We start from the raw sequence: 12,270 nt of genomic DNA, 5'->3' as shown, positions 1-12,270 counted from the left end.
CAAATGGAGAACGCCTCTTACTTCCACATTAGCAAAGGCAACGAGTTTTTTGTAGAGAGTTTTCTTCCTGTCATGTTTTAAACTTAGTATCACTTCTTAAGGGACTAGTAATTCAAAAAAAGAAAAGAAACGCTGAGATTCTGTGATAGAAGGACGAATGTTTTCCCTAAAAGTGCACTCTGATCACATTGGTCCTCGTATGCTGCTTGCATGTATTGCGGGAAACCAGGTGTAACTTTTTTAGGGGGAGGGCATTGCAATATATGCACATGACCTAGATATATTACTGTATAGTTCTAGAATGCACTCATTATCTTTTTTCATTAAGCAAAACATAGACCTTAACCTTATGAGATTTAAGATATGTCATATGCTTTTAAAAATGACATATAATTGTGACTCTTTTTTTAAGGTTGTTTTTTGGGAAATTTTATGCTGGATCAAATGATGTTGCAAGAGTTCAAGACCTTTTCCCCATTGCCCTTTGTAATTGTCGTCAGAGCAATAGCATATTCTGTTGGTTATTTGCAGTTCAGGCAGAAATGAACCAAGTTTGGCCCATAAGGTGGATAATGAGGCTGGGTTAGAAATAAAATTAGGAGCTCCTGGGTGGCTCAGTCGGGTAAGCATCCAACTCTTGATTTCACCTCATGTCACGATCTCGTGGTTTGTGAAATTCAGCCCCTGAGACAGGCTCTGCACTGACAGTGCAGAGATGCTTGGGATTCTCTCTCTCCCTCTCTCTTTGCCTCTCCCCTGCTTGTGTGTGCATGCATGCGTTCTTCCTCTCTCTCTCAAAATAAATAAATAAACATTAACAAAATAAAAAAAAAATAAAATGGGACCATAAAGCAATAAGGAAAGATGGTGGTAGTACTTGTTGTGTGAACAGTTCTGAAGATGAACCCAGCAAGGGTTAACAATGGTAGCCTTGTTGGAGTAAGTGTGTAGTTTCATCTGTAACATACAGTATCATTTAGATATGTGTTCTAGTCACTTACATAAAAAAACATTCCAGTCACTTTAGAGCCAAACTTCATGCAATAGTATACTCGCATTTTTCCTTTTCTGGTCACATAAAATCTGTCAGCGAGAGGAAAAGACACTAGTGCTGTACTGAGTGTGGTGATGAGGCACCCACAAGTAGACCAGTTATTTCTGTTCTAAGTTGTAGGCATAGATGGCACAAAAGCATTTATCTCTAATTCAAGATATATTTATCTTACTTAGAAATCTTATGTTTCTAGTATAGTACTCATCAAAAATGTTTATAAGAAAGACTTAATTATGCAGGTGCAGTTGATTTACAGAGCAATCTTACTTAATGATTAAAATCATTTGTACACCTGTTTGCCTAAATTGGGGGAAATAAATCATCCTCAGAAAATATTTTTAAAGTGGTTACTTCTATTCCTGGTTATTTAAAAAATTTTAGGATATTTTTATGACCTGCTATTTCTTTTCAGTATGTAATATAAATTTAAATATTGAAGGTATCTGATGTTACAAATACTGATCAACCTGAATGATACCTTTTTCAGTTTCACTTATAAATTAATGATAGCAATTGTTTTGGTGTTAAACTTCACTAAAATTGATGAAAAGTATAATTTTCTGCATTTTAGTTATCAGTGACTTGCTAATGTCTGAATTTTAACTAATTTCAAAGTATCCACATATTCCCTATCTTCATATACTTTGTTAAATGATATAAAATATATCAAGTGTACATATTATATATTAGCTTCTATTCCTTGCCTTCTCCTGATTGGTGTCATCTTGCTTTATACATAATTTCTCAGTGCTCAAGTTCTAGAATGTTCTCAGTTCTGACTTGTTTTGTACTTCAGACTGGGATTTTCAGTGGCCAGCTGGTCTTGTCCAGATGCGTGTTCTTGGACAACACAAACCATTATCTGTAAAATTGAACTTAATATCTTTCCTCCTCATGTTTTTTGTGTTCCTCATTCTTGGTGATCAAAAATAGAAATAAAAAAGCAGTTACCATTATTGAATCCTTGCTTCTTTTCAGATGCTGTCCTGGGCAATTTATAGACTATCTCATTCACTGTTGTCATCATCTTTAGTGTTCAGGGAATTTTGGTTGTGACTTAGATTCTTCCCTTTTATTCACCTATCAGGTCCTTCTTCCTCTTACCCACCCCCCCACTTTTGTTTTGAGGAGTTTCAAATCCACATGACCAGTGAAAGAATAGTATAACAAACACCAGTAAGTTTTTCACCTACACTTGCCACTTTCTTTCCCTCTCCATTCCCACACTGTGTGTATGTGTGTGTGTGTGTGTGTGTGTGTGTGTGTGTGTGTGTGTGTGTATAGATTGACTTATGAGGTGTATATAAACACAAATTTTTCCCCAAACTATTTGAAGGTTAAATTGTAGATACATCATGACATTTTATCTCTAAAAGTTTTAGCAACTATCTACAGATCTAAGTATCTAAGAACAAGAATATTCTATAATTACCATAATATCTTTATCGCATTGAGAAAACTTAGTAATGATATAATTTCATGCAATGTAGTCTATATTCCAGATACCTCAGTTGTCCCGATAAAGTCCTTTACAGCTGTTCTTTTTTCAAAAAAGTTCTGAACCAAGATCCAGTCGTTTATCACCAATACATTTAATTGTTATATCTTTTTGATCAGTTACCCTACCTGTTTTTTAGAATTTTTTTTCATGCTCCCATTCTGTAGAATGTTCCACAATTTGTGCAATAGATTCAGGTTAAGATTTTTGACACAAGTACTACCTAAGGGATGTGTTTATTTCTCAGTACATCATATCAAGAGATGTGTAATGTCAAATTATTCCATTATTGATGATTCTGTGTTTGATCACTATTATCCATCAGATTTTTCCTTTGTGAAGGTGTGTTTTCTCTTTTTAATTAATAAGTAATCTGTGGGGTAATACTTTGAGTGTATATGAATATTCTGTTCCTCAATAACATTTTCTCAAGTGATTTTAGCATCTATTGATGTTCCTTGCCTGAATCAATTGTTACATTTGTGATTACAAATTGGTGATTTTCTAATCTGTTAGCTGGTGTTCTTTTTAAAAAAAGAGCTTTCTTTTCTCTGTACCTCTCCTTCTCTTTTGGTGAAACATTATGGATTAATGAGTTACTTTTGTCTATTGAGTTATAGTTTATCATCATCAGTCTTCTTTTAGCTGCTTATGTTGACCTAGATATGGCCTCTTAAAGCATTTTTTTTTTTTTTGCCCTTTTGATGGGTCTCCATTACTTTTTTAGTGTGTAACAAGCTGTTACACCAGAAAACATAGTTTATTGATTCCATTTTATACTGTTATGCATTTCATCATTTCCCAAAGGAGGTCTGTTTCCTTTTGATAGGGATAGTTTTTAGAAGTCAGGATTGGAGTGCTTATGTGTTCACTGCTACCGATATTACATATACTTGTCATTCTGTCTTTGACGTACTTCCTTCATTCTCTTTATTGCATTGTCACTATCTCTGACTTCGCCTACACCTTTTTTTGTCATTTCCAGACTGCCGCAGTGACCCCCTCACGAGTCTTCTTGGCTCCCTGATTTCTCCTGTCTGGTTCATCTTTCAATAGCCACTGGACTTTCCTTCTCAAGCTGCCACAGAGATCATCTCAGTGCTATCCCCAAAAACCTTTGGTGAACCGTTAGTAGTTATAGGAAGAATATTTTTTTCATTAGCGTGGCTTTCAAAATACCTCAGAGTCCTTTTTGGAATTTCCAGCTTTACCCTGTTTTATGTTTTATGTTTTCGCTAACACAGTTACCTGTTTTCTAAAATTTTCATACGTTTTTATATTTCTATGTCTTTAGTCCTGGAAATTCCTCCTTTTGGAAAACTTTTCCCTTATCTCAGGTCTATCTTAGCCACATGTAAATATTTTTCATTTTCCAAGATCTAGTTAATTATCACCTTTCCTGATAAGGTTTTTCAATCTTTAGGTCTACATAATTTGTGTTCCCATGGTACTTTGTCTAAACCTGTTGTATCATAATTCACATACTATTACATCTGTCTGTTCCATTAAAATGTAGTCTTTGGTTGTAAGAACAATCTAGTCATCTTTATTTTTCCCATAGTATCCACACAATATTCTGAACGGTGCATTCTAAATGTTTGAAACAAGAGGAACAAATGGGAGAAAGGGTTCTGTAAAATTCAGAGATTTGGCAGAACTTCTTACATGTGTGTTTCCATGCTCCAGACTTGGGGTTTCTAGAAATTGCTTGGACCCTATAGTTGTAATAGCACTTTCTCATATTTTTCATTTTAGAGTAGTGAGAACTGAGAGTTATCTCTTCTCCCTCCATCCCCATAATTTTCTCCAGTATTTGGGAGGTCTGCCTCCACACCAACAAGGAGTTAGTATGGTATTTGTCTTATCACCATTTTGCCTCTTGTTATATTAAAAGTTATTTTAAATAAAAAAAGAATTTTTATACCTCATAGCAGATAGTCTAGAAAACACACAATGTTTGTTTAAATCAGAAATCAGTGAACATTTTCTGTAAAGGTCCAGATAGTAACTCCTGAGAATTTGTGGGCCTATGGCCTCTGTTCTAACCACTCATCTCGGTTATGATAGTGCTAAAACAGCAATAGACAATCCATAAATTAATAGGCGTAGCTGTGTTCCAATAACACTTTATTTGTGGACACTGAAATTTGGATTTCATGTATTTTTACTTGTCATGAAATATTCTTCTTTTAATTAAAAAAAAAAAAAAACCATTTAGAGCACCTGGGTGACTCGGTTGAGTGTCCGACTTCAGCTCAGGTCATGATCTCATGGTTCATGAGTTCGAGCGCTGTATCAGGTTTGCTGCTATCAGGGCAGAGCCGTCTTCAGATCCTCTGTCCCCCCACCCCCCCCCCGCCCCTCCCCTGCTCGCATGCTCTCTCTGTCTCTCTCTCAAAAATAAATAAACATTAAAAAAACCGTTTTGATGTGTAAACATCATTCTTAGCCTGTGGGTTGTACCAAAACAGGCATTGGGCTGAATTTGGTCTGAGTGTGCCATAGTTTGTTGATTCCTGGTTTAAATCATGACGACTCCAAGTTTCTTGAGTTGGGCTGATTCTGATTTGAATATAAGATGTGTAACAGTGAATAATTGGTTTGCTAAGGTTAAGTACTTGGGAGTTCTCAAAAGTGGAACTTTTAAAAATAAATTTAAAGCATGTTAGAATATCATTGGGACTAATAGCAAAATTTGTTATAACTTGTCAGTCTTGGCTTTGTTTAAGGAGTTTAGTGACTATAGCACATAAAAGATCTTGTTAGCTATTTTATGGAGAATGATATACAATAGGTGAAAGAACCAAAACTAAACACAGTAACCTAAAAGCCAGATTATTCATTTGTACCATCACTTAAATGGACTTTGAAGATGCAGTCTGTCCTCTGGTAGTCACTTCAAATAAGCTGTAACTTTTAGAGATAAAGAATATTGGATACTAAAGGATAGATAAGAACTAGACTGAAAATAATGCCTCCTTGAATTCAGACGATTTGGTTTGAGTGTGTAATAGTAAATCAGTGTGTACAATATCAGCAGTATTTGATTCTAGTATCTTCATCTTAAAAGGTCCCCCCCAAACCCAATATATTGCAGTGTGTTTATAGTTATGAAAAATTGTAGGACATAGATGTTTATTTACAAATAAATATCTAGAACAATGTTCATAATAAGTTCAGTGAAAAAACATAACGGAACTGTATTTTCAGTCCACTTGAGGTGAAAAAATAAATACAAATAGGTGTGGATGAATATATATGAAAGCATTAATAGTGGTGTTTAAGTTTAGGGGCTTATAAACATGTCTATTGTATTTATTTAAAAAAATTTTTTTTTTTTAATTTTTTTTTTTTCAACATTTATTTATTTTTGGGACAGAGAGAGACAGAGCATGAACGGGGGAGGGGCAGAGAGAGAGGGAGACACAGAATCGGAAACAGGCTCCAGGCTCTGAGCCATCAGCCCAGAGCCTGACGCGGGGCTCGAACTCACGGACTGCGAGATCGTGACCTGGCTGAAGTCGGACGCTTAACCGACTGCGCCACCCAGGCGCCCCTATTTAAAAAATTTTTAATGTTTATTTATTTTTGAGAGAGACCAAGCATAAGTGGGGGAGGGGCAGACAGAGAGGGAAACACAGAATCTGAAGCAGGCTTCAGGCTCTGAGCTGTCTCTACAGAGCCCGATGCAGGAATTGAACTCACGAGCTATGAGATCGTGACCTGAGCCGTAGGTGGATGCTTAACCGACTGAGCCACCGAGGCACCCCTATTTTAATATATTTTTTATATTGAAATTGTGTTGTTTTCGTATTCTAACAAAATTATTTATGTATTTATTTATATTGAAGTATAGTTGATACATAATGTTACATTAGTTTCAGGTGTACAACATAGTGATTCAACAATTTGAAACATCATGCTACTATCTGTTATCATACAGAACTATAACACCATTGATTATATTCCCTATGCTCTACCTTTTATTTTGTTACTTATTCATTCCACAACTGGAAGCCTGTATGTCCCACTGCCTGTCATCCATTTTGCCCCTTCCCCCCACTTTCTGCCCTCTGGCAACCATCAAGTTTGTTCTCTGTATTTATGGGTCTGTTTCTGCTTTTTGTTTCTTCAATATAGCAAAATTATTTTCTATTAATAAATTGGACAGCCAGTTCTCTGGAATTTGTGGTATCATTTGGGATTGAGTCAGTAAATTATGTTTTAAAAGCATCAAATACTATTTGATTTCATTAGGGATATTTTAAAAAACAAAATGTTGAAATTCCTTTGAATTTTTCTCATTTGCAATTGTTTTTCAGGGTGATGATGATGCTTATGTGTGTATTCATGAAGATCACACTGTGCACATACAACCATCCCGTTTGATGGGGCGAAGTCACCCTGTGATGGACTCCAGGGTAGGTGGGAAGATTCTGGGAGCCTCCACCCCTCTTGTCTGCCCCTGGCTATGCGGCCAACATTGGCAGTAGGGTTCCTTTCTTACAAAAAGCTGGAAGACACTTTTCTGTGCTTCCTTTTATTTTTAAAATAATATATAAAAATATATAAAGTAAGTTATATTATTATATTTGTACATTTAATTTATTAATGTCATTATATTATTTTATTTAACATTATATATTCAATATATTTAATATTATATAGTTTAATAAAATTGTATATATGTATTTAATGTATACAACATAATGCTTTGATATATATATATATATATATATATATATATATATACACACACACACACATAGTGAAATGACTGCTCCCATTATCTCCTCTCTTAGTTACTTTTTTTTTCTTTTTTGTGGTGAGGGCACCTGAAATTTTCTCTTAGCAAATTTCCAGTATATAATACAGTATTATTAACTATAGTCATCAGATCTCTAGACTTTCATCCTACATAACTGCAACTTTGTACCCTTTGACCAACATCTCCCCTTTTCTACACTTCGGGAAGCACAAGATAAGGTTCTCTTATAGGAAAAGATGAATTCTTGCGTGTGCCGTTTAAATCCTTTTTTGCATCTTATAAAAAAAAATTATGGTTAAGATAGTCAAAGCATCAGCTCCCTTTCATAAGCTTACAGATAGATTTTTAAGAAAAGGTGTAGGTTAGGGGCGCCTGGGTGGCGCAGTTGGTTAAGCGTCCGACTTCAGCCAGGTCACAATCTCGCGGTCCGTGAGTTCGAGCCCCGCGTCGGGCTCTGGGCTGATGGCTCAGAGCCTGGAGCCTGTTTCCGATTCTGTGTCTCCCTCTCTCTCTGCCCCTCCCCCGTTCATGCTCTGTCTCTCTCTGTCCCAAAAATAAATAAAAAACGTTGAAAAAAAAATTAAAAAAAAAAAAAAAGGTGTAGGTTAATGACAGTTTCTTGTCTAGCGAGAAAGGAGAACATGTATGGTAGAGACTGGTTCAGTGCCTTGGACAGTTGTCTTCAGTGCTCCTTGTTGGCATCTATGCCAAAGATGGCTTATTTCTGGTAGAGAAGTGTCTTTTTCACATGGCAATTGACAAGCAAGTGAGCTCTGACCAAGAAGTAGTCATCTCCTAATAACGTTATGTTCTCTGCAGAGCTTTCCCATAGCTTGGAACTTCTCCCTTGATGCACATCGCATCTTGGCCACTAGGGTATTACTTTCTAATTGTTTCTTCAGTGTTTTTGATTGTGTGTTAGAGGCGAGAGGGGGTTAGTACATCTGCCAAAATTTCTAACCTGGGTAGAGGGTTTGTGGGGTTCTGACTCAAAGTAAAAATAGTGTTTTTGCCAAGTAGGATAAAGACCAATAAACCAGGAGAAAATGTTTCTTGTACTCCTCAGAGAGGAAGTGGACAAACAATGATACAGCAGACAAAACATGCACAAAGGATCTTAGGGAAAGGAAATCGAACAGGTCAGGATTTTGATCATATTTTATTTTTAGCAAATCTGTGGAAAGTGCTGAAGAGACCCATTGTGTGTGTTTGTAGGGTGCTCTTGAGGATATGGCTTGGAGGCTGGCGGATGGTGTTATGCAGTGTTCTTTCAGAAGAAACATTACCCTTCCTGGGGTTAAGAACAGATTTGATCTAAACACAAGCTACTACATCTTTCTAGCAGATGGTGCAGCTGACAATGGTACGTATATTGATAAAAACTATCTTTTCAAGTTTGTTCCTTTCTCTTCTTCCCTTTTCCACCTGTTCTGGAGACATTACTATAATTGCTCATTTTTTAAGATACACACTTGTGGGTAAAGAGTTATCAAAACTCTTTTCCATTTTTGCCTGACAATTTGACTTTGGTTAACCTTCTAGGTTTGTTTCCCTGGAAACTAGATAAAAGTAGTGTCAACTGTGTCATAAAGCAACATGCTTATGATAAAAATGGCTTCTGGCTGGCAAACTGCATTTGGACCAGGAAGAACTATAAATACCTAGGAAGAAGGCATATCTTTGGGCTTCCCTAAGTGTTGTGACATTGGCAGATCCCTGGCAGGGATCCTACAAACAGTGACTGTAGGGTTGTTGCAACAGATTTTGGCTTTTGCAGGGTAACCTGTCCACTGTGAATTTCACCTCCTTGAACCTGAGCTTTCTCCAGGGAGCTGGAGGAAGGGAAGAGAGAATAGCTCTTGGACAGCTGAATAAAGTGCTACAGGATCTCCCATTGAAGGAGAATGCCTCTCAGTGCTCTGCAGATGTGCTGTGTCTCCTGTCCCACGTCTTTCTAAGTGAATCTGATGTCAAGTGCAGCCTATGGTAGTTTTATGAGTTTGAGTATTTCCCTTATCCTTAAGAAGACTGCCCTGGTGGATATTGATTGCAACACATTTTTTAAAAACATTTTTTAACCTTTTTTATTTATTTTGAGAGAGACAGAGACAGTGCGAGTGGGGAGGGGCAGAGAGGGAGACAGAGAATCCCAAGGAGGCTCCATGCTGCCAGCACAGAGCCTAATATGCGGCTTGAACTCACGAAACCATGAGATCGTGTCCAGACCCAAAATCAAGAGTCAGATGCTTAACCGACTGAGCCACCTAGGAGCCCTTGTGTTGTAACACATATTAAAAGGGATTATTAGATTTTGTTTAAGGCCTTGGCTAATGATGTTTTGAAGAACTACAAGAAATGCCAAGGTAGTATTTAGTGACTCCTCTCTTGGGAGATAATACTGTGCCCAAACTTTGAGACTGTAACTTCTTTTTAAAACTGTGAGAGGGGCACCTGGGTGGCTCAGTCGGTTAAGCGTCGGACTTCGGCTCAGGTCATGATCTCGCGGTCCATGAGTTCGAGCCCTGCGTCGGGCTCTGGGCTGACAGCTCAGAGCCTGGAGCCTGTTTCAGATTCTGTGTCTCCCTCTCTCTCTGACCCTCCTCCATTCATGCTCTGTCTCTCCCTGTCTCAAAAATAAATAAAAACATTAAAAAAAAATTTAAAACTGTGAGAAGCTGGGTGTATAGAATGGGAGGTCAGGGGGTGAGGTAAAGGAAGAGGAAGAGACAAATGTGGTGCAGGTGGAGTTGTGAAAAGCCTTGCATATTCTATTATGTGGTTTAGATTTTATACTCTAGGTAAAGGGGAGACAGTGGTTTTGAAGCAGGATAAAATATCTACTCATGTTACAAGAAAATTTAGGAATATTTGTAGATTTAGTTGTAGGTGATATGTGTAGTTATCTTAGTCAAATCATGTATTCTTATTTGCACCAGCATCAGCAAATATGGCTTGAAAATCATTTCTTGGTTAAGTGATAATGAATAAAAATTACTCAGGGCTTAATGAGTGCCAGTCACTGGATAAGCACTATAGTTAGATTTTTCATTTTTATCTTCATAATATTACATTAGGTATGTAGTATTATTATCTGTTTCATCCCAGAGGAAACTGAGGCTTAGGAGCAGTTAAGTAATTTGCCCAGATGAGTGAATGGTAGAGTTGGAATTTGAACCCAAACTCTTTGACCTCAGAGCCTAACTAGTCAACGCTTTTGAACACGGGAAATACAGGAATTGGATTTTTAATGAGGAAAAGGTCACATATGTGTGTTTTTAAACACATACCACTAAAGCGCAGGTAATTGTCATTATTACAATTGTCACTTACTGTGTGCAGTATACATATCTTGTTTATTTCTCACAGAGGCTCTGTAAATATACATTATATTGACCATTTTAGAAATAAAGAAACTGGAACCTAGAAAGGTTAAGTAACTTCTTCCAAATCTAACAAGTAAGAAATTATTAAGTCAGATATTAAACCCCAGGCTGTTCTGCTTACAGAAGCCATGCCCTTTCCATCATACCAGATTGCTTCCTTTGGTGCCCGGTATGTTACAAATGCTTCATAAATGATTATTGATGCAAATGGATGTCTTAAATTGCTATGGGATTTGACAGTTTGCATTTATACTTTAGAAAATTTTATACTTAAAAGATGTTACACGTATTAAAATAAAAGCAATTTCATTTAAGTGGGTGAATTCTATTATATAACAAATTGTGTGTGTTGGGGGGGTATATGAGAATGCCAAAAATTTCTTCTTAGGTCAGCACTGTAGAAATTGGAATGTATTTTCTTATAGAAACAATATTTTAAGTGTTAGTCCTTTTTTTAAAAATGTTTTTTTAAACATTTATTTATTATCGAGACACATAGAGAACCAGAAAATGAGCATGGGAGGGACAGAGAGAGGGGGAGACACAGTATCTGAAGCAGGCTCCAGGCTCTGAGCTGTCAGCCCAGAGCCCGATGCGGGGCTCGAACTCACAAGCGGTGAGATCATGACCTGAGCCGAAGTTGGATGCTTAACCAACTGAGCCACCCAGGCTCCCCTTAAGTGATAGTTCTAATATTTCCTCAGAAAAACCTCATTCCTGGATAATGCGTGTGCAGAATAGACCATTGTTGTATCTTCCTCTCCTGCTGGTGTTGCTGTGCTGATGTTATGGGGGAGAGCATCTGTATTGTCTTTTGTAGTGTTTCTCAAACAACCTTCTTGAGAAAAGCTTCAGTGTAGCCTCAAACAACCTTCTTCAGAATTGAGTGACTGCTAAAAAATGCAGATTCCTGAACTCCATCTTAGACCCACTGAATCTCTGTTGTTGATGCTTGGAATCTGCATTTTTAAAAAAGTTTATTTTTGGGAGAGACAGAGACAGCACGAGTCGGGGGTACAGAGAGAGGGAGAGAGAGAATGTCAAGCAAGCTCTGTGCTGTTAGTGCAGAGCCCTATGCGGGACTTGAACCCATGGAATGTGAGATCATGACCTGAGCTGAAACCAGGAGTTGGAGTTGGAGTCAGATGCTTAACCAACTCAGCCACCCAGGCACCTCATTCTTCTGCATTTTTAACCAGCATCCCAGGTGATTGTTTTGTATACTGTGGTTTGATAACTCATTGCTCTAGGACAAGGTTCTCCCAAATAAGGTGTATATACATTGTAAGGCAGTCCAGGGATCCAAGGAACAACACCAGAACTTTGTATATAGATTGATTTTATGTCCTCTCATCTTAAAAAATTTCTTTTTTAATATATTTTAGTGTACATAATGCATTAAAACAATAGTACACGAATGTGTTTATTAACTCAAATATACATATGTTGGGAGCACAGACTCATTTTTTTTTTTTAAACTGGTGGAGTGCAAAGCAAAAAAGCAAAACAGAACCTCAAAAAGAAAAAAAAAATCCAAACCTAACATTTCTGCTTTAGGGAATAAACT

The 12,270-nt window shown here is 37.1% G+C and overlaps 1 protein-coding gene across 6 annotated transcripts in view; it reads left to right on the top strand.

Moving 5' to 3' along the window:
* The window catches only part of FRRS1 (ferric chelate reductase 1), a 105,299-nt gene that overhangs the window by 76,753 nt on the left and 16,276 nt on the right, over positions 1 to 12,270 (top strand). For all 6 annotated transcript variants that reach the window (XM_086717660.1, XM_086717661.1, XM_086717659.1 and 3 more), the window contains 2 exons: positions 6,875 to 6,973; positions 8,536 to 8,683. In XM_086717660.1, coding sequence (XP_086573786.1) covers positions 6,875 to 6,973; positions 8,536 to 8,683 — 247 coding nt within the window. The remainder of the gene's footprint in view (positions 1 to 6,874; positions 6,974 to 8,535; positions 8,684 to 12,270) is intronic.

The sequence above is a fragment of the Puma concolor genome, chromosome C1, assembly GCF_028749965.1.
Source record: "Puma concolor isolate L17-30 chromosome C1, mPumCon1.1.hap2, whole genome shotgun sequence".
NCBI lineage: Eukaryota > Metazoa > Chordata > Mammalia > Carnivora > Felidae > Puma > Puma concolor.
This window is presented reverse-complemented; position numbering and strand designations above follow the sequence as displayed.